At 52.0% G+C, this 27,416-nt stretch overlaps 1 protein-coding gene across 2 annotated transcripts in view; it reads right to left on the bottom strand.

Moving 5' to 3' along the window:
• Positions 1 to 389: 389 nt before the first annotated feature.
• The window catches only part of LAMC2 (laminin subunit gamma 2), a 40,604-nt gene continuing 13,577 nt past the window's right edge, over positions 390 to 27,416 (bottom strand). The window contains exons 3-23 of one of the 2 annotated variants that reach the window (XM_073356622.2): positions 23,675 to 23,810; positions 22,452 to 22,550; positions 21,068 to 21,204; positions 19,942 to 20,064; positions 18,909 to 19,098; positions 18,158 to 18,270; positions 17,560 to 17,778; positions 16,120 to 16,299; positions 14,179 to 14,424; positions 11,805 to 11,941; positions 10,673 to 10,829; positions 9,822 to 10,027; positions 8,948 to 9,027; positions 7,811 to 7,948; positions 6,613 to 6,757; positions 6,039 to 6,188; positions 5,615 to 5,729; positions 4,940 to 5,139; positions 3,435 to 3,593; positions 3,249 to 3,348; positions 390 to 2,585 (exon numbers count right to left, since the gene is read on the bottom strand). In XM_073356622.2, coding sequence (XP_073212723.1) covers positions 2,335 to 2,585; positions 3,249 to 3,348; positions 3,435 to 3,593; positions 4,940 to 5,139; positions 5,615 to 5,729; positions 6,039 to 6,188; positions 6,613 to 6,757; positions 7,811 to 7,948; positions 8,948 to 9,027; positions 9,822 to 10,027; positions 10,673 to 10,829; positions 11,805 to 11,941; positions 14,179 to 14,424; positions 16,120 to 16,299; positions 17,560 to 17,778; positions 18,158 to 18,270; positions 18,909 to 19,098; positions 19,942 to 20,064; positions 21,068 to 21,204; positions 22,452 to 22,550; positions 23,675 to 23,810 — 3,281 coding nt within the window. In that variant the 3' untranslated portion in view covers positions 390 to 2,334. Of the gene's footprint in view, positions 2,586 to 3,248; positions 3,349 to 3,434; positions 3,628 to 4,939; positions 5,140 to 5,614; positions 5,730 to 6,038; positions 6,189 to 6,612; positions 6,758 to 7,810; positions 7,949 to 8,947; positions 9,028 to 9,821; positions 10,028 to 10,672; positions 10,830 to 11,804; positions 11,942 to 14,178; positions 14,425 to 16,119; positions 16,300 to 17,559; positions 17,779 to 18,157; positions 18,271 to 18,908; positions 19,099 to 19,941; positions 20,065 to 21,067; positions 21,205 to 22,451; positions 22,551 to 23,674; positions 23,811 to 27,416 lie in introns of both variants that reach the window. The other variant, XM_073356624.2, reaches the window with a different exon arrangement.

Genomic DNA, 27,416 nt, shown 5'->3' with positions numbered 1-27,416 from the left:
GAGGGAAGGTCTCCATGGGACACTTTTTCTATTGAAGCCTGGTTCCTCCCCCTTTCCACCTCCCCCCATGAAAGTCTGAGAACCTAGAGGGTAGAGAAGAGGACAGAGTCAGGACTTCAGGGTTTTTTCCCCTGTGAAGGTCACTTAATCACTCCATTCCTCACTTTCCCCATCTGTGAAACAAGGCTAATAGTCATTACCAATCACCGTACAGCACTCTGAGAAGATGCACACTAGAAAGTATCGTCATCTCAATATCTCAGCCGTCTCTAGCCGCTAACTCAAGCTGCCGCCTCCTTTCCCCAACAGCCAGTTCACCTCTGCTGGACACAGAGAAACCTATCTGCAAATGGAGAGCAGGAAGAAAGAAAAAAACAGCAACATCCAGCCACAAGGATTTGTTGTTTATTGAATTTTTTTTCCAAGTAAAAAATGCACTTAAGCAAAAAAACAAAACAAAAAAAGTCAGATCCATAACATCTGTCCTGTCCTGTGCAGTGGGAGAAATCACAGAACAAGCCAGTGGTTAGTGTGTTTCACTATAAATAGAAATATACCATAGATGATTATTTAACATATAATATTCAAACAAGGAGGTGGCACTTTATCAGAGAAGCTGAGCAACTGAGGGGTGAGTTTAACCCCAGAAAGTCCCCCTCCTCTGGGGCACGGTTGAGATTGCTGATCCTGCCACACTATGAGGGGCACAAGAGGTAACAAGGATCCAGCAGAGGCAGTCTCTAGTGGCCACAAGGGCCAGGGGACTGTCTCCACTGAGACAGAGGAACAAAATGGAATCGGACCGGTGGTAGAGATTTCCCTCCAGTTTTAGAGAATGATCGATTAAGAATCAGACACAATTCCTCTGATGCGAGGCTGCTTTATGTAAAACATCGAACATTGTCTGTTGGGAGGCAGCACCAAACTGCTTCCAAACTGGAGGTGGAGACACATCTGGTTACCTTTACGGTGTTGGGGGTTTTTAATAGGGCAATCAATATGCTAACACCGTGTAGGGTAAGCTGGGCTCTTGGGTGCCAGTAATTTTGGTCAAGGTCAGCAGGACAAACCCCCGTTATTACGGAAAACGCCAGGGGAACTTTGATGTCCATGCAGAGAAAACAAGAATTTGCTTTTCAAAGTCTCATCTGAAAGACGCACAGTAAACTGCATGATAGTCGATTGCCCTCAGAAGGATGAAGGGCTGAGTCATCCCTCCTGGGTCTTGCACCTGTGCTTTCAATGGGCCTAGATACTGAAGCCTGAGTGTTTGATCTCAAAGACATCCTCTCCGGTTAATCCCTTGAGAACCCACCTGAATGAAAAGCCCAGGATGAGAAGGGGGAGGAGAGAGGGGTGTGAAATCTCCCCCGGGAGCCGAGTGTGCTGGTAGGAAGGACTTTCCAGCTGAGGGCCCCTTCAACAGTCTAAGGAGTTACTGGACCATCCTCCCACCCTCTTCGGTGTGATCATTTTTAAACCATCAAAAATAAATCCCTGACTAAACAGTAATTTAGTCACCTTGCTAAGATACGTTGGGGAAGACCTGCACCTTTAACGAAAGGGTCACAAGTTGGGTCCTCCCCCTGCACAAGTCTAAAGCACAAAAACAGATGTACAGGCAGTACTAGTGTCCGTGTCGAGACTGGAAAGTCAGTGAGGACGGTGCCGCAGTAGGGAACCCCAACCTCCCTGGCCCTGCGCCCGTCCCTGTCCTTTGCTGGGTTCGGAAAGGATTGCTGGTGAGAAAGGGTCTTGCAATACATCGAGGGGAGCCAATGCTGCGTTGGGTGGTGAAAGCCAATGAGAGAGGCACTGGCATTGAAGGAGAGTGGCAAGTTCTGCTGGCTGTGCCCAAGCATCAGGGCCTTGGTAGGGACAGGGAGATCCACAGGAGTCAGAGTTCAGTTTCTAGAAAGACGTTCATTTGGCGACTGTCCAGAAGCTGAACCGGCTGCTGCTGACTCCTCAGGCCACGCTCTAGGGATGGGCTCCTACTAGCTATGGCTCTTCTTGGTCAGCAGCTTCTTCATGCAGCCGGGTCTCTCCTTCCTTCCTCCTGCACTCCAGGGACGGATACCAGAGTATAAGGCTTTCCCAGCTCAGAGGCACCTTGTGGTGATGTTGGCATCAAAACGTGGTGTCGTGAGGCAAACGTCAGCACATTGCCACAACGAGTCTGACCAGCTGCACCCAAAGCGTCTGTGTTCAGCTCATCAGAGCCAAAGGCAGCTGGTCCTGGCAGGCTTGGCTTCCCCATCCCCTACAACCCATCAGGCCAAGCCCTAGTATCCAAGCCTGAGAGACCCAGTCCAGAGAGTCTTCCTAAAGGTCTCAAGGTTTTTCAATGGGATTTGTGTTATAGCAGCCTGGGGGGAGGTTGTTGCGGATCTCCTCCAGGTTCCTAATGTCTGCCAGGATCTCATTAATGTTCCTCTCCAGAGTCTGAACCCGGAGCCTCTGCAGACTGGCCATTTTCTCCATTTCGGCCATCTGCTCTTTCAACTGGCTATTCTTTGTCCTGGCACTGCTGAGGTTGAGTTCGAGCAATTTCAACGCCTGCTCATCCACAGTGCCAGGCTGGTCTATTTTCGAGGAGGAAAATAAAGAAAAGGAAACAATGAACAGATGCTGGGAACTGGATCTTCCTAAGTACATACCCCTTAGCCCCACACCCCAGCTACAGTTATCCAAGGCTCTCAACCTGCCTAGGCCAAATGTCTTTGAAAAAAAAAGCACGACAGACTCAAAATGGAGGACAAGGCACAAACCAGGAGAGAAAGAGGAAGCTGGGAAATACTTGGAATTCATTTCTTTACACTCGTGTGAAGTTCTTCACAACGTCATCTCAGAGAGGTTACGTTTCTGAGATCAGTACTTGACAGGTAATAAACTATTAAATTCCTCCAGGCTGGTGTGGGGTGGAGGAAAGTTTGGATCTGAAATCAACAACATCCCAAGCAATGAGGCACAGTCACGAGGGTAGAAAAGAAAACTGGACTTGTGGTGAAGGCATTGGACTGGAACTCAGGAGATCAGGATTCGAGGGGTTTGCCCCTCATTGCTAATACTTCCCATCTCCCACCCTCTGTCTTGCCAGTTTAAATTAGAAGCAGGGCAGAAATTACCTCTCAACATGTGCTTGTCCTGCATCTAGCGCAATGGGGCCCAATCTCTGGTGGGACCTCCGGACACTACCATGACACAAAGAATGAAGAAGAAGAAGAAGAAGGTGGTTATACACTTACCTATCAGATGTAGAAAATCTTCCAGGGCACGCAGTGTCTCTTGGACAGCAACCCCAGCAGTACGGGCACCGGTGTGGGCTCCCTGTGCCTCCTGACCGGTCTGAGAGAGGCAAAAACAAGGCAGTAAGGGCTTGTGTCACCCAAACAGGTTTGCAGTCCCTTTAAATGCAAGGGATGGGAACTCACTTTCTGTGCAGTCGTGGCATCCATATCGATCTCCAGAGCCTTCCTCGTGAGCTTCCTTTCTGCTTCTCTGGCCTCGTCCAGTAAAGCTGTGACTCCTTTCTCCAGTGCCAGGACCCCATCTGCTGTCCTGTTGGCTTCCGAGTTCAACCGCCTTATCTCCTAAGAAAGCAAAGGCAGCAAGAGTAGGAGATATCTGAGAGGAAAGAAGTCCCAACAAGGATTCATTCAAGAGAGAAACAGTGGCAACACCCACTTGAAAGGACAGACTAGTGGCTTGATTTTCAGATGTGCTACGTACCCGCTACTGTCACTGACTTCAGCATGGGCCTGCTAGTCCTTAGCGCCTCCAAAAATCAGACCAGAGACGAATGGGCAGAAAGATGACCCAGTTCATGGAAACATGGGCCCATCAGGCCCAAGTTTTATGAGATTCACCCACTTGCATCAACATCATGTTCTTTTCCCAGCTAGTTTTATTTCCCTTCTGTAGAGCTTGACTCCGCTTTGCAGCCATTCCCTGAACTCAGCCTCTCAGACAGGTCAATGACATGGAATTACTGTGTGTGACTTCGGGCACACCTACGCTGCAGCTGCGAGGTGTGATTCCCGGCTGGGGTAGACGTACACAACGCCAGTTCTCATCGAGCTAGCACACTAACAATAGCAGTGCAGCTACAGTGCCTAAGTACAATCCTGTCCCACCTCCTCGCTATGTACTTGGGGGCCTAGCTGAGCTAGGAATTACGCCTCCCACCTGTAGAGCAGTTGTTCCCTTAGAGCAGGGGTGGCCAACCTGTGGCTCCAGAGCCGCATGCAGCTCTTCAGAGGTTAATATGCAGCTCCTTGCATAGGCGCTGATTCTGAGGCTGGAGCTACAGGTGTTAACTTTCCCATGTGCGGTGGGGTGCTCACTGCTCAACCCCCTGCTCTGCCCCAGGTCCCACTACCACTCTGCCCCTTCCCCCAAACCTGCCATGCCCTTGCTCCTCCCTCCTCCCCACCAGAGCCTTCTGCGCACTGCAAAACAGCTGATTGCAGCGGGCGGGAGGCTTGGGGATGGAGTGGGAGGCGCTGATTGGCAGGGCTGCCAGTGGGCAGGAGGCGCTCGGGGCTGGAGAGGGGGAGCGGATTGGGGGCTGCTGATTTATTACTGTGGCTCTTTGGCAATGTTCATTGGTAAATTCTGGCTCCTTCTCAGGCTCAGGTTGGCCACCCCTGCCTTAGAGGCTGAACCTGCAGTCTCACTGATGCCAGGCCAGTGTCACAAAACTTTCTGGTCTGCACTTGGGGCTCAGACACTGCATATCATTTATCAGGACACACTGACGTGATACATTCAAGTAACTCACACCCTTCATGTTGACCGAGACCTGAACAGGACTTAGGGTTAGTGTCTAATCCAGGGAGATGACAGCTTCTCACCAACCCTTCTCCAGTCACTCCCCATCCTTACCCTTGCCATTCCCCAATGCTCTGCTTATCAAAGAGCCCAGGCTTTCCCTTACCTGCTGGATACCACCAGTGATCTCCTTTGCCTCACCGGCCATGCTTCTGGCTGTCTTTGCATCTGTAGCAGCGCTGCCCAGGGCGCCTTCTGCTCGTCTAGTCTTATCATTGGCATTCGTGACCATATTGCTGATGAGAGGGAGTCTTCTCATGGCTTCCTCAGCTTCTCTTCTCCTACCATCTACCTGCAGGTGAAACCCTAAAATGGAAAAAAATATGCAGCCCCATCAGATCCCAGAGGGGAGAGGGCAATGCCTTGGAAGTCAGGGCTGTGGTTCACTGACGGAGGAACAAACGAGAGACGACCGGAAGCAGGAACCCCCCCCCCGCCCCCCCCTCAGCCTAGGAAAGACTGGCACCTCTGGTGCTGCTTATTCCATGGAAGAATGTCTACAGTTAGAGAATGGGGAAACAGGGGTACTCGGGGAGAGAAAGAGTCCCAGGAGGTTTGCTCCACTGTCACACAGCCCAGGAACTGTTAAAATGATCTGCCTGGAATGCTCCTTTAACCCTTTGAAACTAGGAGCTGGGATTACCTGGCATACGTTACATTGCAATGGAACATACTGTGACTATCACCAGCTGGGGAAACAGCAATGTGGAGCTTTCAGAGCAATAGATCGGAACCGGTGACCGCTGCTGAAGTAAGATGCTTTCGCCGTAAAGAGACTCACCCCTGAGATTCTTCAAGATGAGTTCAACTTCATAAAAAGTGGCATTGCCAGCATTCAGTGCCTGCTGTGCTCTGCTCTTGGCAAGGTTGGCGCGGGACAACAGCTGACTTGAAGCCTGTAATGAGCAGGAAGGGACACAAGGAGACAGCAAATCAAGCAGAGAGCACAGGAGGCCCGGTCCTGTTCCCAAAGCCGTCTCTGAGGCAGCTTCATTTCACCGGGGAGGATTAAATTTACAACTTGCCAGCAAAGGCTCAACGCCCGTCCCAGCCTGAGTCACATGAACAGAATAATGGAGCAGGGATTGCAGCCTGTCTGCTCACCCACCTCCTGCTCCTTAACACAGACAGGAGAAAGTAGTGTACAGATCCCAGAGATGGCAGCTCTCTCAGGATACCTACTAACATGGGGGATGATGTCTTACCAGTCTCTTGCTTTCCCCGCTCTGTAACAATTGTTTGATTTCTTCCTCCCAGCTTCCTGTGTTGCTTTGCAGCCGCCTGTATTCTGCCGTGTACGTCTCCACCAAGCCCATTAGAGCGTCTGCCTCCTGCCTGAGCTGGTTCGCCTCCTCCTGAGACACCAAGGAAACAAGAGTTTACTTTGAACACAGGTACCCAGCGCCAGTCATGAGGACTGGTCCACAGCACCGATTGGCTGCCACCGCGGTATCACTTGTTGGAAACCAGAGCAGGCCTGAAAGGGACGTACATTTAGCAGGGTGGCAACATGCCACGCTGCAGGTGGTGAGGCTTTCCATAGGATGATGGACCACCTAGCAGGAGTAAGAATCCATTACATTCAGCCTCATGACGGGCAAAGGCTCGTCAGCCCCTGTGCTCATGAGAGGAAAGGAGAGGGGGACAGAGTGAGGTGAGAGAAGCATATCAGTTCCTTCCCAACAGTACACCGGGATGGTGGAGGGGCTGGCAGAAGGTGATTTGCATCTACAAAGTGCATCAAGGTTCTCCAGTGTCTAGCAGATGAGAAATCCTCACCTGGAAGGACCCAGTGTCGATCTTTGAGAAGCGAGACACGGAGCTGAGGAGCAGCAGGCTGCCCTGATAGGCTCTGTCAGCATCCAAGGCAGATCTGCTGGCGTCAGTCTCCAGATCACTGGCTAGCAATTTGGTTTCATCATATCTGCCAAGAAAAAAAAATAGAAAAGCATCATAAGCCATAACACCCACCTCATGTTTAACAGCCCATGAGACACAGAGACCAGCTCCTCCCTGCTGGGTCAGATCGCGTGGCCATTTGCCTCAGATCAGCAAGCCTGCAAGCTGGTCGGGTGCTGCATCTTTGCAAAGCATCATGTACATTTCCCACTCTGGAGCAATTCATGTTATTTAACACAGCCTCCCGCACCACATCAGCCAGGAAATGAAAAGCAGCAGGCCGTCCTGTGTCACAAGCTGCTTCAGACCCGGGCTCACGCATTGGCCAAGGTTTTCAAAGGTGACTAAGGACAGGCAAACAAAATCACGAGACTCCTTAAAGGAGCCTGAATTTCAGAGATGGGCTCTCAGCTCTTCCTATAAATCAGGCCCCTTTAAGGTATCTCAAGTTGGACACCCAAAATCAATAGGCACTTTGCAAATCCTGGTCATCCCACTTTAATATTTCCCTATAGGTCAGTCCCCTCTGCTCCCAAATCATCTGTGTAGCTCTTCTCTTAGTTCCCTTATTACTATCACTCTAAGCCGCTACACATAAGCTGCTACAGCGGGTCAGTGAAGATGCTACCCACGTTGACGGGACAGGTTCTCTGGTCGGCGCAAGTAAGCCACTCCCAAACGGCGGTAGCTAGGTCGACAGCAGAATTCTCCCATTGACCTAGCGCTGTCTACACCAGGGCGTAGGTGGTTTCACTGCGTCACTCCGGGGGTTGGATTTTTCACACCCCTGAGCAACGTAGGTATACCAGCCTCATTTCCTAGCGTAGATCAGGGCTTAATATGCCTGAGACTGTCTGGGCAAAACTCATCCCTGGTGGAAATCCATTAACACCAATGGATGATTTGCCCAAGGGATGAGTTTGGCCCCACAAATGTGCGTAACACGCAAAGGAAATTGTATACCCCCGACAGACACCTCATAAGGAGGATGGAATTCTTAGAGGCACTTCGTACCATACTCTCTTCTCTCCCCTCCCGCCACCGTGGAGACCTACACACACGTGTGCTGGGAACCTACTTTCGCAGCAGCCCTTGCACAGAGCTCGCCAGGATGCCTCCTCTGCTCACAGCTGAGCGCACCAGCTCCAGGGCCTGTCCTGAGTCATCCGCCGCCGCCCTGACTGCCTGTTCGATGGCATTTGCTGATTGCACATGGCTGGAAAACAAAAGGGCTCCCATGAGACATGAGCCTGCAAAGGCTGCCTCACTTCCTCCATCCACTTGTTATTCAGGTGGGTCATCATCAGAGCAGTTGCAGCCGCATCGGTCCCAGGATATGAGAGAGACAAGGTGGGTGAGGTCATAGGCGGCGAGTTATATGGGCCCGCGGTGCCTGTGCTCCACCAATATTTAGGAACGTGGGCCCAGCTCCACCAATATTTATGCTTATTGCACTTTGGCGGGGCCCGCGCTTCAGGACGGCCTGGGGTGTTAGTGTGGGGCCTGGCGCCAACAGCAGCGAGTGACCCGGCCCCAGCCCACCTCACTCCGCCCTGCCAGCTCCCAGCATTGCTCAGGAGAGGGGTGAAAGCTGGAAAGAGGCAGGGCAGGGGCTTGGGGAAAGGGGTGGAATGGGGGCAGGGAAGGGGCACAGCAGGGGCAGGCTGGGGCTAGGTCACTCGCTGTTGCTGGTGCCAGGCTCCCCACTAGTCCACCAAGCTGCCCTGGACCTCGCATCCCGCTGAAGCGAGGGGCCCCACCAAAGCGCAGGGCCCAGGGCAGTTACCCTGGTCCATCCTATGGACGGGAATGCTCTGCCTGGATCCCACATCCCCCCAAAGCCCGGGCCCTGGGGCGGTTGCCCCGGTCCATCCTATGGACGGGACGGCTCTGCTTGGACCTGTTCTGGGCACCACCAAAAATTATATAAACCTGGCACCCATGGGTGAAGTGGTATCTTTACTTACTTACACACGTCTCTCTCACCAACAGAAGTGGGTCCAATAAAAGATATCACGTCGCCCACCTTGTCTGCATCATGAGAGCAGGTCTTTCTGGGAAACCCAATGAGCTAAGAAAGGGAACCGTACCCCTGTAGAATATGTGCTTCTTGGCAATGGTGTTTACCCGTTGTGCATCTAACACCAGTTGATCTGGACTGGGGGAGAGGCAGTTATGGCCTAGAACATGCCAGTGGACGCAGCGATCAGCTCACCTGTTTGCTAGTCTGAGAGCTTCTTGGGCCAGCATCAAAAAACTGTTTGACCCACCCGGGAGATTTGAAGTTGGAATATTCTGAGGAGAAAGAGAAATTAATTGCACTGTCTCTCTCTCCCTCTCTCTGATTTAATGCTGGCAAAAGGGAGGGATTGATAATGACTGGCTGGAGGTAAGAGAGTACATCACACAGACACAGCTCTGCCACAGCGCCCAAAGGAACCTAGCCAGCCATTCCCATCAGTATGAACCCAGGTAAAAGAGCAATGCTAATGAACTCCTGTCCTAGAGCAAGGTGCTGGCCAAAGCTCCCCTGTTACTCTGCACCCACAAAATAACTTTTACTACACTTGCAGCCTCCCTGTAACAAAACTGAAGGAGCCTATGGAGAAGCAGGATACCTGCTTCCACCCTTTGTTAGGGTACATCTACACAGCCCGGGTCTCAGAGCCCAGGCTGATAGATGGGGCCTCGCACCACTGCACTAAAAAGAGCTGCATAGACACTGCAGCTCGGGGTGGAGCTCAGACTTTGGAGCCTAAGGATAGGGGGAGGTTTAAAAGCCCAAGCTCCAGCCTGAGCCATAACATCTAGAACACTATTTTTAGTGTGCTAGCACGAACCGGGCAGAGGAAGATTAAGGAATAAGGGAGCAGAGGGGGAGGGAGAAGAGCTCGAGGCAGGAGGTTGGGAGAGCTCAGGGAGTCAGCATCAGGTGCCAGGAAAACATCACCATGGAGAGCAAGGGAACAGAAGTCAGCAGAAGAGGATTCCTCTGGCCTCTGCAGCAGTGGCCAGGGGTGTATTTAACGGGGGGGAGGCTGGTCGCTGGTCTGGAGTGTCTGTGCTGAAAGGTCCTGGGGAGAACTTACCAGCCCACTCAGGGTCACTTTGCTTTGCCCAAGGTCCAAATGGGCTCTCTCGATCAGCCTCCTAACGTCCTGCACCTGGGCCTGGTACTGACGCCCCAGTGCCTGCAGCCTCTGCACTGTCACCCTGATGTTGGCCAAGTGGCTCTGGTAGCTGGACTCTTGTCCCTTCATTTTGGACACCCGGCTCTCCAGGGACTTGTCAGAGGCTGACAAGAGAGACAAAGAGAGATTTACTGGGCTGCAGGGGAGCCGCTGGATACAAAACCAGAACTGAGCACAAACAGGCAGACAGCAAAATGGAGAAAAAGAAAGTTTGGATACACTACAGTCGGAGTGCTGTCCCAGAGTGTCATCTGCTCCCCTGTCCCCATACTGTATCAGCAGTCGGGGGCTGTCCCAGAGCACTCCCCCTATCCCCATACTATAATGGCAGTTGGGGGATGTCCCAGAGTGTCCTCCCTCCATCCCCACACTGTACCAGCAGTCAGGGGTTGTCCCAGAATGCCCCCCGTTCCCATACTGTACTGGCAGTCGGGGGCTGTCCTAGAATGTCCATCCCTTCCCATACTGTACCAGCAGTTGGGGGGCTGTCCCAGAGAGTCCCCCCTTCATCCCCATACTGTACCAGCAGTCAGGGGGTTTGTCCAGGACTGCACCCCCCATCTGCATAGTCAGGGATGGGGAGAGGGGAAAGGCTGTCCCAGAATTTTATCTCTGAAGTGCATGGTTCAGAACTGCATCTTTTGCCCGGCACTCGAGTGTCTCGCATTGGTTCCTTTCACTGCATTCAGCCTCCAGGAGCCCCTCTGCTGTCTCTCCAACCCCATCCAAGGGGAGGTGCCTGGAGTTACCTTGTAAACTCAGAGCTTCTCTCAGGATTTCACGCAGGGTCTCCTCAGCCTGTTGCATCTTCCCCTCCAGCTCCTCATTGGCCCCTGCCCCACTGCCAAGTTGCAGCTGAGACACAAGCACCTCCAGCTGCTGCAACTGATGCAAGTACTGATCCACCTGAAACCGAAGCAGGCCATGGAATTAGCAAGTGGCAGAGAAAGGTGGGTTACAAAGGCAAAGAGACAAGGGCTTGGACCAGGTCCACAGGCACCAAGTGGTGGGAAGAAGAGAAGCCCCAGGATTTGTGAGAAGTAGAGAGCCCAGCACAGTCTGGAAGAGTAACCTGGACGAAGAGTCCTTTTAGTGAATGTTAATTCTGGTCAAAATGCCAGATTAACAGCCCTGGTGGCTGAAATCCTTTATTGACAGACCAGGCAGTGCAAGCTTCCCACACACAGCCTGGGCAAAGTGCCACAAACCTCTCCTAGAGGGAGCGTAACTAGCAGCAAGAAGATAACCAAGCCTCTGCTCCCATCTCCCATTCAGTCCTTGGCCTGCTTACAGAGACCACCCCTAAGGATACTACTTAGGGCCAGTCATGACCATGGCATTAGGGATGTGAACGCTTGCCCACTTGAGACCGGACAGGCCACCAAACAGCCACCAGAGAGTAATTACTTCTGGTCACTAAAGCCCTGGACTGGATTTGAATTGGGCTCTTTCGTGCACAGGAAAATGGTTAACCCTGAAACCCAAGCAGGAGGTGGTGCGACTGTGAATGTGTTCCGCTCCACGCTCCGAAAGGAAGAAGGTCCCAGACTCCTTAACCTCGTCTTCTCATGGCAGCGTCCATAGGAAGAGGCTAGAAGGATCTCCCTTGTCTCACCTTTTCCTACAAAGATGAGAGTTCAAGAGGTGGAAAGAGCCCTCACTCTGTCCAGAGCAGAGCTGAAAGACTGTCAGTGTGGTCCCCAAGTCTGCACGGAGCTGTTTCTTGGAGAGAGGGGATCTATATTTCTGGGCCTATCTGAGCTCTCAGAGCACGGGTGGTTCATTTCCTCCGTATCTGGAAAGGAGCATTTGCTGAGCCTCATCTGTGGATTAGCCTTGACAGCTACTGGTTCAGTCTCTGACAGATTCATAGATTCATACCTGTGTTTTCATATGGCTGTAGCAGGCTGGGCACTGGGTGTGCTCACAGTTGGGCCCCTCAAATCCTGGCTTGCAAACACAGCTCCCATCGCTTCTGCATGTCAGGGGGTCAGAACCTACCGAGTTGCAGTTGCAGGCTGCAGAGAAAGCACAGGGTTGGAAGGAGCCACAAATCAGTTCAACACTGAGGACTAAAGAGCGTAAGGAAACATAGCTCTCATAATAACACGTGCCTGTCCTCGCCAGAACGTCTTCCCATCTGCCTCCGCGGGGATTTCACACTTCTGCATCTGCACTGGTTTTCAAAGATGCACAACAACCCACATCCTGACTGACCTGTCTGCCCAATGCCCACCTCCCATTCTGGGCTAAACAGAGACCAGTGAACTCCACCCTACCCTGCTGCTAGAGTCACTGTTCCCCTGAATGCTGACTGCTTCCGAATATCTATAACTCCATATTGAAGGAGTTCAGGTCTGGTTCGTACGCTGATGGGGAACCTCCAAGGAAAATCAGCGGTGCTACAAGGAGCCGGGCTGGTTATTTATACCAGCCTTGCCTCTGAATCAGCACTGCGCTAACAAGGTACTGCTGGAGCTCCCATTTTTTATGGGACCTAAAATGTGGGGTTCAGGCTTGTGGCCTAGCCTCAGTGTCCTAGCCATTATATTCCAACTACCTAAAATTCTCCCCGGGAGTTTCAGCTGGACACAGTATTATTGACTTGTCCTAAAATAATGTGTAACATTGCTGCTCACTGTGAAATCCTTCTTGAATGTGGATTCAAGAAATGGCTGGTTCAGTGGTGGAGGAAGTGACTCTTGTACAGAACGTGTGAAACGCTGGCTGGGACCCTTTAAAATTAAAAGTGCTATGAAAGCGCATCACGACATGAGTACTGGGTTTGGGAGTCCATTCCCTGCCCAGTTACACTCTCAGCACATACCCTCAGGACCAGGCTCCTGTCTCAGATTCAGTTTCTGTGCCTGTTATTCTCACCAGCAAGTCTAGTAGCTTTCCCTAGCTCTTCTCTGGGCATATACACTTCAGTCACATCCCTCTTAATCCCTCCTTCCCCCACAATTGTAACCCCCGAAAGCGCCTTCAGCAGCCTCAGAAAATGCTGAAGGAATTCAGGGCCTTTCCCCTTGATCTCCTCAGCGGTACCCTGCTGATGGAAACTCCCCATATGCAGACAGAAATCAACACCTCTGGGAAGCGCCCAAGTCTTAACGTGAGCCATCCAGAAATCAAGCAAAGCACTGGAGTCAAACAGCAAATTAACGGTCACTTTTTATGCATCATGGAAGTTGCATTCTCACATAGCAGCAGCTCTCTCTGTCGCCCCACCCCGCATACGGATCACACTCTTAGCATTATTGAGGCAAACATGCACATTCTCCAGGGCTGACTTGTTCAGCAGGAGTCTGCATTGGGTTCAGTATTTGTATTTGCTTTTACATTCCTCACAGGCTTTTGTAAGGCTTCAGGGAGCCATTTGTGGGGCCTGAGACATCACAAGATTCTGGTCTCCTCCCGGTATTTCAGCTCCTGGAGAGATGGATGGAACATCATGAGAACACTGGAGCTTGTGTTCTTGTGGCCCCACAAATGGCTCCATGAAGGGCTAGGAAGGCTTGTGAAAAGGGTAAACAGGAAAACAAACTCAGAGATATGAGGCTTTAATTACATTTAGCCAGGGCCTAATGGGAAGGGCAGAAGCCTCCACAAGGAAGGTGAGAAGAGAACCCTTCCCCAGTGGTCTGGGTAGACATGGCCTATGCTGCATCTACCTACCACCACCTCCTCTATGGCCGGCAGGGGGAGATGGGGGATGAAGTTTAACCTTTCTCCCTTCAGATATAGTGGATGGAAGCGCGGCTTCCACCGTATCCTGTGGTGAATGTCTGGTGGAACCATGTCCTGCAATGCCCGATATATGGGCTGCCCTCCATTAACTGCCTCTCCTGTTTGAATTCAAGAGACTGTCCTGCTGTCCCTCAGAATGCAGAGCAAGCAGGGCTGGCCCTCACCACCCCAGCATCCCCACCTGCCCCCACTCTTCTGCAGCAACCAACCCCCTCTTCAAGTGGGGCTGGGCATCTATGGTCTGGTGAGTTCCTGTTGAACCCTGAGCCCTCTGCCATCCAGGTATCAGATCAGTAGGACCTGACACTGCTTGGATGGCTCTCAGGTCCTGGCACCTCCCAGATTTCTCGAAAGGCCAGCCCGGGTTTATCCAGATACTATTGGAGGCTTTATCTGATGTGGGACTTACATGCCCAGCCTTGATACTCACACACACACAGGGACGTGTTTACTCACAGGCACACTCTCCACTCTCACAGGGGCACACTCTGGCTTACACTCCTACCTTGACACTTCTCTACTGGGTTGAGGGCTAAGGGGTTCCCAAAGAACCCGTCCCTGCACTGGTCACAGGAGAAGCCAGCCGTGTTGTAGAGGCATTTCAGGCATTCACCCGTCAGCCGGTCACAGTTCCCTACGGCACTGGGATTGACGTTATTGTTACACTGGCAGGGCTGGCAGGGTCTCACAGGGCCGTTGTCGCCCAAGGGGTCTCCAAAATAGCCGTCAGCACAGAGTTCACAGTTAGCACCTGGGGAGGGGGAGACAAACAAGACAGAGACCAGTTACCCTCCAGAACTACAGGGCCCCAAAGCAGCAGCCAAACCCCATCTAACGCTGCCCTCCCCCTACTGCCAAGGGACGCAGGCACTACACCAGAGGTGGGGCAAACTATGACCCGTGGGCCACATCCGGCCCGCAGGACCCTCCTGCCCAGCCCCTGAGCTCCTGGCCCAGGAGGCTAGCCCCCGGCCCCTCCCCTGCTCTTCCCCCTCCCCCGCAGCCTCAGCTCACTGCGCTGGCGGTGCAATGCTCTGGGCGGCGGGGCTGCGAGCTCCTGGGGCAGCGCAGCTGCAGAGCCCGGCCGGACCCGGTGCTCTGAGCTGTGCGGCTGGCTCCAGCAGGGCGGCACGGCTGCCAGCCACTGGTGCTCCAGGCAGCGCGGTAAGGGGGCAGGGAGCGGGAGGGTTGGATAGAGGGCAGGGGAGTTCGGGGTGGTCGTCAGGGGTGTGTGTGGATAGGGGTCAGGGTGGTCAGAGGGTGGGGAACAGGGGGGTTGAATGGGGGCAGGGGTCCCTGGGGGGGTTGGATGGGGTGGCGGGGGGCAGTCAGGGGCAGGGATTCTGGGGGCAGTTAGGGGACAGGGAGAAGGGGTGGTTGGATAGGGTAGGGGTCCTGGGGGAGCAGTCAGGAATGAGAGGAGGGGTTGGATGGGGCGGCAGGGGGCAGTCGGGGCGGAGGGACCGGGGTCGGTCAGGGGACAGGGAGGGGTGGATGGGGCAGGGGTCCCTGGGGGGGGCATCAGGGGGCGAGAAGCAGGGGGGGTAAGATGGGGGAGGGGGCCGGGCCACGCCTGGCTGTTTGTGGAGGCACAGCCTCCCCTAACCAGCCCTCCATACAATTTCGGAAACCCGATGTGGCCCTCAGGCCAAAAAGTTTGCCCGTCCCTGCACTACGTCCTGCTGGAACCTGCAGGACAATGAATTTCACAATCTCAGCTCTGTTCTCGTGGAGGGGAACTCGCCCTCCTCATATAGTTAGGGGAAGCAGATTTAGCTCCATGGAGCCTTTGACCCAAACCATCCCAGAAAGCAAGTCACCTTCCATCCCAGATGAGGGGCAAGAAGGGGAGCAACAATCTCTCTCCCGGGAAAGGAAGGAACCGTAGGCAGTGGTATCTTGAGAGGGAGCCTTTCTGACCAACAGGGGCACTGCGCTGGGACCGAGGAGACCTGGAATCTGCTCTTGGTTCTGCCACTGCCCTGCTGTGTGACCTGGATCCAGGCACTTCATCTTAGAGTGCCTCTTTCCCCGCTCCCCTCTTTGCCAGTCTTGTCTTTTCAGTGTGAACGCTCTAGGGGCAGGGTCTGTCTCTCTCTGTGTGTGTACAGCAGCTAGCAGAACAGGATCCTGATCTCAGCTGGGGCCGCTCTGCGCTACTGGGAATACATAGAATAAAGAACAACAGATAGGCAGAGTGGGGGACAGATCGGCTAGTCAGGCTGCACAGACACAATCACACTGCAGCCATCACAACCCCACTCTGTACTAACCAGGGGCTAGGGAGAGATTTTAGGGCATTCTCTGGGAATACATGTAATAGTCAATGGAAAAGGACAGGGTAACACTCTCTACGCTACCCTTTCCTATCCTGCTGTCCTGCAGGAGACTAGAAGAACCCTAGAAAGGAAACAAATCTCCAGGTAAACCAGAGGGAGGCCATTACCAGTGACTCCCAGAGGGCAGTTATTGCAAACGACCTCCTTTCTCCCTGGCGTCACTGAGCAGCCCTGGCCATTTCTGCAAGGGCACGGCCGGCAGCTCTGCGGATTCCAGTGGTCCCTGTAGAAACCAAATGGGCAGCTGGTGTTGGGGTCCATGTTTTCATCTCCTGAATAACAGTCTCCTGGGAAAGACACAAAAAGGTATCACAACAGCCAGCGCAGATCTGGCCAGGCGTGGTTCCTGTATTGTGGTGCAGGCCTTGACAGCCTGGCACTGCCACTGTACATGCAAGAAAAGACCCTTCCTCATAACCCCAGCCCACCTCCTACCACCTGCGCCATCCCATGTGAGTCAGCACCTGCCTGGAACCAAGCACTGACCCACCTAGCACAATTCCTCATAACCCAACACTACCACCTGTAGCCTGGCACCATTCGTTATAACTTGGCAACCCTTCTGCTGCACGTGTGTGACTTGGCACCATTCCTCTCTTCCATAACTCAACACAGTCCTTCATAACTTGGGGCCACGTTCACTCCTCCAGTCAATAACAGGCTATCATGTTACGATGCACCATATCTAGACAGCTAGCTCGCAGAGCTAGACACTCAGGCTATGTAAGTGTAAGTCCAGCCCTTAGAACTGACTGTAACAGTCAGAGTTCTGCACCTAGACAGAACACAGAGCGCTTTATGGAGCATAAAACATTCCTGATAAAGACATAGGCATGTGTACCAGGCACCTGACACCATTGCCCAGAATCCAGCACCTTTTCCTGGTACCCAGCACCTTGCCCATCTCCCAGTTTTATCCTCTGCAGCCTCATGACAAAAGCTGGTTGGGGAAATGGAGTTTCCGTTCTGCTGGAATTTCTAACATTCCAAACTTGGTTTGCATTCTGAATCAGAATGAAGAGCCGCAATCTTAAAACTTCCTGCAGAACAAAAATTCTGAAAACTTCAAATTCAGGACTGTTGAAATCCACCATTTCAACTAGGGAAAAACATGACACTTTGATAAAGTAAAAAAGCTTTGGCTTTATGATTTCTATTGATTCCACATGGATTTTTATTTTAAAATTTTAAATACAGGTCATCGGATTTACTATTAAAATTCATGTTTTAATAGCATATAAAAGTCCAAACAAAACGTTTCAATATCAAAACGAAACAAGATTTTCCCTATTGAAAGTTTAATCGAAATTGAGAGGTTCCCATCAAACATTAAGATTTTGACAAAACTACATTTTTCAATGCAAAACTGTCCCACCTACATTTCTGGGAACGGTTCTCCTGATGGCATTCCTATCACCCAGCACCCTCACCTATAACCCTGGTACCTGTCCCACAGCAACACCTCCCTTCCCCCCGCTCTAGCCACAGTGCACAGGCACTCCTGGCAGCACCCAGAAGTCCCTGGTTATGGTTGTGGTTTTCCTTACCAGTGTCTGGATCGCAGTTTCCTCCCCCCTGGCAGTCACATAGCACACAAGTGCTGAAAGGCCCAAGGTTGGAAGAGTCTCTCTTGTACCCAGGAGCACAGCGTTCACAGAACTGCCCCTGATAGCCAGCAGGACACACACATCGTTCCACCCAGGGAGCCGGGGCTCCAGAGGTCGGCTGTGCAGAAACCAGGGTGACATTATCGAGGTACCCAGTGCCTGATGGAGGAGACAACTCATTACATTTACAGCCAGCAGCTGCACCCTGAACTCCTCCCCAGGGCCAAGACAACAGGCATTCTAAAGACTGTGTCTGTACCAGAGACGAGCGGGTGTTTTCTGTGAACACTGCACTTATACCCAGAGAATGTGTGTAGTGGTTACAGAAAGGAACTTGGAGTCAAGGCTCTCCTGTTCCCAACTCTGCCACTGACTCATTGCATGGCCTTGGCAAGTCACTTAACTGGTCTGTGCCTCAGTTTTCCATCTACAAGATTTACCCACCTCGCAGGGGTGCTTTGAGGTTTAATACAGTGCTTTGGAGATGACAAGTGCTATATGATGCTCTCCCCAGACCCCAACCCTCCCCCACACTCACTGTATTCTCCATATGTGGCTCGGATCCAAAGGGCTGTCAGGTTTCCGAGTAACCTGCGATACTCAAAGTAACTCAGCTTGGGGCTCCATCCGCTGTGCAGGTGCTCGTCCAGTCTGCATATCGGAAGTGAAAGAAATTGAGAAACAAGGAATAAAATGGAAGAGCATCTTGCTGTCGGCTCTCTCCAAACTCCCACTGGAACAGAAAGAACCTGGGCGCCAATGATTAGCCCCTTGCAGAGTGTTATTGACATGGGACAAAACCCAGCCGAGGAGCCCTGATAGAGGACACCTATGATTCCTCCTTACCTACCACTGGAGCAGTCAACCCCACGGCACCTCGAGGCAAGAAGCAGGGTGAGCTGCAGTGGCAGGGAAAGCATCCAGCCCAAGCTACAAACATGAGTGTCACTCTCACCATTGGAGACGGACCGACTCACTAGCCCACTGGGAATCAACAACTCCAGCCTCTCTTGCTTACAGAAGGCCTGGGGTCCCACAGACTAAGTGCCAGGCCTCACAGCCTCCCCAGAGATGGATGGCCTCATGCACTGGGAGCTGAACTGCAGCCTCCCCTGGTTGTGAAGGGTCCAACACACTAGAGCACAGGGAATCTACCTGGTTAGGGTGGGTCTGGCAGCTGGACTATCCAGAAACCTCAGTGATTATGGCACATCTTTGGCACTGAGTCACTAGGCAGCTCCTCTGCAGTCGCTGATGGGTGAGAGCGCCCCAACATCCTCCTGTTTTACCTGAATGTATATGTCTTGCTGATGCCGCAGGGCAACATCTTCCCATGAGGCAGGAGGGAGGCGGTGACTTGTAGGCCAGCTCCTTCCAGGACCACGTCTCGGGAAGAAGGACGACGACCACCTCGGTCCATGCGATAATCAAAGGACAGGGTCTGGCCGTAGCTCACCTGCTGGTTCCCAAGAAATCTGGCTGTGAAGGGACATAAGAGACCCAGAGGGAGAAGGTTAAAGAGTCAAATTCTCCCATTAGGAAGTCTTAATTCCTGGGGCTGGCCCCAGGCACGTGCCACGCTTGGGGATACCCAGGAGCCCACACTTCGGAAGGTCCCAGTATCCCGTCTGCTGTGATGCCCACCACCAGCCTGAGCGATGAATATGGGGACCCGGCATTTACTGACTCTCCAGTGGCAAGTGCCCTGATCCAGTCCAACCCCCTGCTGCTGAAACTCACTCTGGGCCCCGGTAAAGAGCATCCAAAAGCCCTCATATTTGAAAAACACTCCCACATCCGCCCTGCAACCATTACTGCCTGCCCTCTCTCCATCAAATGTGCTTCCCAGACCAGAACAGGCTGTCTAGACCCCACCCCTCTTCCTTCATGCCAGGCCCTGCTAGCTCACACAGTCACGCCAGAGACAGGCAGAGCCAGTAGATGGACACCAGGAAACCCACTCCTTCCACAGTGCAACTGGCAAACTCCCTCTTCTCTCAAAAACCAATATCCTTCCCCCCCGCAGTCATGAAAAAGGGAAGCCCCCAGCTGTCAATCAGTATGAATTATCCAAGCACAGCAACAGCAAGCCAGCAGGTGTCGTGAGACTGAGCAAGTCTGTATTATTCTAGGGTGTTTTTCTAGCTAGATTTCCCGGGTGTGACTGGGTGTGAGCACAGCAGCATGAAGGAGAGGGGTCTGTGAGATCATGGCTGTGCTAAGCACTGAACGCAGCTTTGCAGAGCTCAGTTTCATTGTATGGCTCTTCCTCCTTTGGCTGCTTCCCTACACACGTCTCCCACATTCTGCACACTTCCATACCCGGTGCCAGGAAATAGGTGGGCTCTGATCTTCTGGCTGTAAGAAACACATCCCGATGGCGGGGAGACCACTGGAGCTGTACAGGGGACCCGCTTGCATACACTCCTCTCCAGCCCTCAGCATCTAAAAGGGAAAATAAAACGGTTTGCAGCCATCAGAGCCAGGAAATCGAAGCAAAGGGAAGGCAGTCAGAAGGTCATTTGTAATCAATCATTTCTGCCCTGCACACTTCCACTCTCCCTTGCCTCTCCCCAGGGCAGCATTCTGGCCAGCGCTACCCATTTCCTCATGCCGTACATTAGTGACCACCTTGACCACAGTCAGCAGTCAAGTTCTTCGTACGCTAGCTGTCTCTGACTGGAGATATCCTTGCTCACAGCAGGGATCACATGCCAAAGAGCAGGAAGATGGAATTAGATGGACATTGTGTTCTCAGACTTGGCTTTCTATGATCTGCAAATCAGCCCATGAGTAAATGCTGTAAAGGGAAGCTTGAGCGGCTGTGAGGTCAGAACTGCGAGCCACAGGGCACTCTGATGAGATCAAAGGGGACACCCAACTGAATTAGAAACTACACCGAATAAACGTTTCCTGCTACTTAATAAATACACACCCTGAGACAGATCCCCGGCGGGTGTACGTCGGTGTAGTGTGCTGATTTCCCCAGCTGGGGATCTGGCCCACTGATTTCTTTAAAAACAAATGTCTGGCTGCCCTCCCCACACAGGACAATGCATATCTGAGAGGTGACAATGGCAACCATGAGTAGAAAGCTGAATATCTGCATTCGTCTCAAGTGCTGCTCTCCATGCATTTAAGTAAAACACATGTCCACAAAAGGAGGAAAAATTCTTCAGGCATGCCACGGAACAAATGAAGAGAGCCGGCTGGCTGGAAGGGAGGCAGGGTGGTCACTGAGAACTGGTCACTGTGTGATAGGTTGGTGTAGCAGGATGGTTTCCAATCTCTCCATCCCCACCAGGGAACATCATGTGAAAGGAAGATTCACACACGCCATAAAGCAGGAGGTAACAGAGCCACAGCGTCCCGGCAGGCAACGTACACAAAGGTGCAAACACTATGGGAAGGTAATGCAGTAACGCAAACACGAGAGGAAAGGTTTTACCTCGCTGGAAGGTGGAGGTGATTTTATGGATGTTGTAATTTTCTGCACTGGCACACATGGCGGAGTGACCATAACAGAAGCACTGGGAACATCCCTCAGGGTTTCCTGCGTCCAGATGATAGTAGCCCTGCTTGCACCTGCAAAAGAGATTGCATCAATCTACTGGGCTTTAGGGTACATTTTACATCAGCACGGAACACCTGGTGTCACACACAGCGTGTGCCACCTCACCTGCTGTATTGGGTGAGCCTCCCTGCACACACCCATGAAACCCAACCAGCACAAAGCACCCACTGGCCACCCAAGAGCTGATGGCTTGGAGTGCAGCTGTCAGGATATGTATCTCTAGGCAGAGGTTACTGCCAGAGGGTCACTCGCTGTCCTTTTGCGCTCAACAATGCCAGGAACAACTGAGCTGCAGAGAAGGTATTTCAAACTAGCCATGCGCAAGTTCTCTCAGAAGTCCTCCACCCCAACCCCTCCCCCAGCACCAACCAGCCATTGTCCAAACAGCTGCTACAGAGAGTCTACAAGGAGTTTCCTTCCCAAAGGCCCAACATAGGCCGTACATTGAAGAGCTCAAGACCCCCCAGTCAGGACCAGAATTTCTAAAGCACATGCTGGGTGCTGAGCTCTCTGGCTCCACTTGTGGGTGCTGAGCGCTTGAAAAAACCTGGTCCCCATGTAAAGGCTGTTCATGAACAAGTGTGATTCACCACCTCTGGGGCAGATTCCCCCACCAGCCCTCTGCCCTTCTCTATCCCGGGCAAGGGACCAGCTTTAGAGCACAGCACGTACCCGAGGAACGTACTGTAGCAGGTCTGGGGTGGATCTTGCTATGCAGCTTCACCTGCCTGGACATGGCTCTGCTCCAGAGGGCTGGGAGGAATAATAGCTCCCTGCTGGGTGTGTGATGGTGCAACTGGCTTGAAGAACTCATCCAGAGGCACTTTTTGACACACACATTAGGGGATTTTCTTAGGCTCTGCTGATCAGTCAGTGCCCTGCTCCTGTTTGTGTCAGGTGATGCTATTGCCACGCCCCCAGGATACTCTGTGACCCAGCACCTGGGCAGAGAGATACTGGGTATCCTCACAAAAGGAATGGCCAATGGGAACCACACAAGGCTTTGGGCCCATTGGTAGCCCCTTGAAAGCAAAAGATCTGGCACTACACCTGTGGGCAAAGGGCATAGCCAAACTCTGGGAAACATGAGGGGCAAGAGGCTTTGGGACTAGAAATCGCACCCGGTGGAGGTGGCTCACACCCCTACTCCCATGCCGGAACCACGTGCTAATCGGCAGAGCCCTTTGGGTTTACAGTCTGTATTTGGAAAGGGACCTTTAAAGCCTGCTCTGTAGAAGTGAAGGGCTCATGCACGTACCGGTCACATCGCTCTCCCAAGACGCTTGCCTTGCAGATGCAGCGACCTGAAACACAATGTCCCGCGCTACCGGCTGGATCGCAGTCACACTGAGCACTCCTAAGAAGGAAAGAAAGCGTCTTGGATTGATTTCCAGTTCAGCTGAATCACCACCGCGGGTATATGTAAACAGCTCAGTATACACAGCAAGTACATGGTCTAGCCTGGTTGGCCCACCGAGGGTGGTACATGGTGATGTACTAGAAACACAGGAATTGTACTAGAAACACAGTGGTTCTCAGCCTTGCCCCCTGTCTAGCTGGGACCCCCTCCTGCTTAATAATATAGACACAGCAGGCTGGTCACTGCTCCTGATACTTGTTCACACCCCCAGGTTGAGAACTCACTCCACATTGGATCAGATCTGAGGTCCAGCAACCTGTCTCTGACAGTAACCAGCACCAGACATGTGAGAGGAAGACGCAAGAAACCCCACAAGGACAATTCTGGATTAACCTGTCCATGGAGGCAGGTTTCTTCCTAACTTCTGTCTTTTCAAGTCTGGGCTGTGCCTAGGAGCGTGAGCCATTATGTCCCTGTTGTATTTATTTGCCATGTGGAGGTGCTGCAGGGCTCTACTCAGGATTGGTACTCCATTATGCTAAGTGCTATGCAGCACACCTGTAGGCAGGGTTTGCTTGTTTTATTTATTTATTATAACTGTTCATGTGCAAATAAATCACTACACTCTTTTGAACACTTAAATGTATGGCTTCTGCAATATCATGTGGCAGAGAGTTCCACGGGTTAATTGTGAATGGTGTCCAAACCTCTCTTTCCATCAGCTTTGAAAGTATTGTCTTAGAATTTCAGTACTCCAGATGGATCAGGATAAGAGTACATAAGCAACTGCAGGACGTGAGCCGCCAGAGTCCGTGAAGATCAGGAGTGTTTCACGTTAGGGTGACACGTTAGGGCGTGAGCTGTGCATGGAGGTGCACTGGAGTGTTATTAATGAGCACTTCACTTTCTGTCCTCATGGCCACTTCTAGAATGGCTATGGCCACAGTGTTAGGAATAAGGATCAGAGAGAGGCGCCTATCACTAGGAAGGGGGGATGAAACTACCATACCATGCTCAGTTCCCATGAATAAATTGTCTCCAGCCACCACAGGCTCCACACAAAGGCTGGCAAAGCTCTGGAGAGGCCAGTCCAGCCCTCATAGCTCATATCAGGTACTTACGACACTTGTTCACCTGCCCGGCACCCAGCCTCTGAGAAGGAATGGAACCCCGGCCGGCACCGGTTACACTTATCGCCCATCACACCAGGTTTGCAGCTGCACCGGCCGTAGTTATCACACTGCAGGCCGAGAGAGCCTATGGGAACAGGAGAAGCAGAGAATTCCATAGTCTCACCGTCACTGTGTTGTCTCTGGTTATCTCGTGTTGAGAACACTCCCGAAGGAATCTAACACCCACTGGGACCCTTAGGAAAAATATGATAGGGAAAAAATTCTAATTTGAGACAAATCTCACTATTTATCATATACTATTGCAGGAGTGGCCAAACTTACTGACCCTCCAAGCTCTATACGACAATCTTCAGAAGTTCGAAAACTGGGGCACACTTGCTGGGGCTCAGGGCTTCAGCCCCACTCCTGCTGAAGCCCTGAGACCCCACTCCCTGCTGGGCAAAAGCACCTACCCCACCACCCCGCTGCAAGGCAGAGGTCCTGAGCTCCCCCACAAGTCTAGTAGGTGGAGAATGGGGGGACATGGGGGCACTGCGAGCTGCACTTTAATGGTAAATGAGCTGCATGTGGCTCCCAAGCCATAGTCTGGCGACCCCTGTACTATTATATAGTCAATTCCCCCATATTGGGGATATCTGTTGTATCCTTGGGGGCAGCAGTTTTAGGAAGAAATCACTTAAGACACAGAGAGCTGTGAGCTCTGTGAGCAACCATTTATTTTTACACACTGAACTAACCAAACCAGCTAAAACTGGCTGGGCTATCCCCTAATAATCTAACTCAGTTGCCATAGCAACAACAAGGCGCTATTACCACAATAACCAAATACACAACAATATCCAAGGCACTTGCTGAAGGCAGGTGCTTTCATTTTAATTTCTCCATTGCCCCTGCTGCTAATTCCCCCAGGAGTAGAGCCCTGCAAATCTGCGGCTATCCACAGACCAGGTTTGCGGATCGCGGATGGATGAGGATCCAAATTTTCTATCTAAAGCCCTGCAAATCTGTGGCTATCCACTTTATATTTGCAGACCGTGCTTGTGGATCACAGATCAAATGCTGACACAAATTTTGTATCTGCTCTGGGCTCTACCCATGAGGTCACAGTGTATGCGTGTGATATCAGTTCTTGCTTTGGAAATTGTTACAACACCCCCCACAAAAGATTATGACTTCAGGCAAAGGATAAAAAGTGGTAGGAGCTGATGGACTCTTAAGGGACAAAGAGCCTTTTGTCCTACTATAACCCCAGTAACACCACACACCACCAGGTAGTCCCAGAATTGTTTCATCTGAGTCAGATCACAAACTGGGGTAAACTGCTGTAATTCCATTAACTTCAATGCAGCTGCACCAATTTTATATCAACTAAAAATCTGGACCAGGATCATTGACCAAGCTTGCCCACATGACATCAAGTCATACCATCTTCCTGAACTGGCTGTCTCTATTCCCAGCTAACCTCCTGCGCTGCCCGCCTGAGCGACAGGGAGACAGACTACAGTAGAGAACAGATTCACATTCACACTGCCATATTCACAGTGTGCTCTCATGCACCCATTTCCATTCCTGTTAGAATACAGTACTTGGGAGCAATCCAAAGAGAAGTAGATATTTTCAGTCCTAGAATTTAAACCAACCAACAAACAGAAGAAAACCTCTGTGCATTTCTATTTGGTGTTAACGAATGGTTCTAAAGACGACTTGATTTCTGTGTTTGCGGACAACGGGTCTGTGCAGAGCTTCATTGACATGTACAGCAAGTCTGTAGCATTTAAGAAATGCAGGTATTTTCTGTGCACAGATAATTGGCTATTACCACCAGAACCAGACAAGCAACAGATATCCCTGCCATGTAATCACTGCAACAAGGTGAACACCTCTGCTGGGATTCCCTCCAGGACATCAAAGCCATTAATCCCATTTCTTCTCACAAGAATGAGCTGCCACGGGTCAGTGCACCATAAACAGCATCGAGGGCATTTATACTGTGTGTGGTTTATGTATTATTTCCTCTTTTGAAGTGGCAGTGCTGGGGAGAGGTAACAGGCTACAACTTTGGTGACTAAAGTTTTCTATTTATCCACAGAACAGGTACAGCAGCCTGTACATTGCCACCCACCCCCAGACATGGTACTTCACACTATGCTTACACCTCTATGACCCAGTCAATCCTCAGCCTCTTGCGAGAAAGCCAATTACTTCAAAATGTGGTGGCAGCTGTGGACCTGGCTCAAGGCTCATTGAGGTCCAGGGCTTTGGCTAAGATCTTTTGTGATGTGGATACCTGTCCAGTGGGATCTGGACAAAGGCCAGCAAATGCATTTCATACAGACCTCTGAACAGCCATCAGATGGTCCCACCTTTTGATCACCCTCAACCTGCTGAGTTCAAACCTTTAACAGAGTGGGGACAGGTTCCAGTCCTAGTAGACTGGTGGGCTGAGAGCAAGCATGACAGTTAAAAGTGAACATGAAGGACATATTTTAGCGGCAGGCTGAGTTTAAGAACCGGCAGCTGTTTGGAGCTGCTCAGAGGTTTGGAATACTCGAAGGACCTGTCCAGCAGAGATGCAGTACTGCGCACAGTGCAGGAGAAGTGGTGCATGCAGTGACAAATGCAATTTAGCACATGGGTCTGCATCCCCTACTCCTGCCACTCACAGGATATGCCTGTGCTTCCTGACAGTCTTGGCTTTAGGGTAGGGGTGGGCAAACGTTTTGGCCCGAGGGCCACATTGGGGTTGCAAAACTGTATGGAGGGCCAGGTAGGGAAAGTTGTGCCTCCCCAAACAGCCTGCCCCCTGCCCTCTATCCGACCCCTCCCATTTCCCGCCCCCTGACTGCCTCCCTCAGAACTCCCAACCCATCCAACCCCCCCTGCTCCTTGTCCCCTGACTGTCGCCTCCCAGGACCCCCAGCCCCTAACTGCTCCCGGGACCCCACTCCCTATCCAACCCCGCCTGCCCCCTGACAGGCCACCCAGGACTCTCACGCTTATCAAACCCCACCACCCCACCCCAGAACCTCCACCCCATCCAACCGCCCCCTGCTCCCTGTCCCCTGATTGCCCCCCGGGTCTCCCTGCCCCTTATCCAACCCCCCTGCTCACCGCCGCCTGCCCCCTTACCATGCCGCTCAGAGCAGCATGTCCGGCAGCCACGCCCCCCAGCCAGAGCCAAGCACGCTGTGCTCCGCCCTGCAGGAGCGTGCAGCCCCGCCGCTCAGAGTGCTGGCATGGCTGCAGAGGAGTGGGGACAGCAGGGGAGCTCAAGGGCCAGGCAGGATGGTCCCGTGGCCATAGTTTGCCCACCTCTGCTTTAGGGTATACCACTCACTAAAAATGATATAGAGAGCCTTTAACATCATGCAGATGGTAAAGAGAAGAGGGGAAGGTAAAACCAACAGCTCCGGTCTCACTCTATTAGGCAGCCTGCTATCTTGTGTGCTCCTTGAATGCCAGGCCTGTCCCGGAGCCAAACCCCAAAGCCTTGCATTAGATCTATGTTCTCAATGACATCTCTAAAGGGTGATGAACTTGCATGACTCACTGCTTAGTAACGTAACCTCGGGCCATGTGTTTTTCCACAAAGGTTAAGTGCCTGGTAAGTCTGAGCTGGTCTCACTCAATCCATCTTTCTCCATCTGCAGTGTCTTAATCCATGGCAGAGGTTTAGATTCTGATTCGGGTTTTAGCCACAAAGTTCAGCAAACCCCACCTGATGCGAACT

The sequence above is a fragment of the Lepidochelys kempii genome, chromosome 8 (genome assembly GCF_965140285.1).
Source record: "Lepidochelys kempii isolate rLepKem1 chromosome 8, rLepKem1.hap1, whole genome shotgun sequence".
NCBI classification, from domain to species: domain Eukaryota; kingdom Metazoa; phylum Chordata; order Testudines; family Cheloniidae; genus Lepidochelys; species Lepidochelys kempii.
The sequence above is the reverse complement of the archived record's forward strand: the minus strand, read 5'-3'. Positions and strand labels throughout refer to the sequence as shown.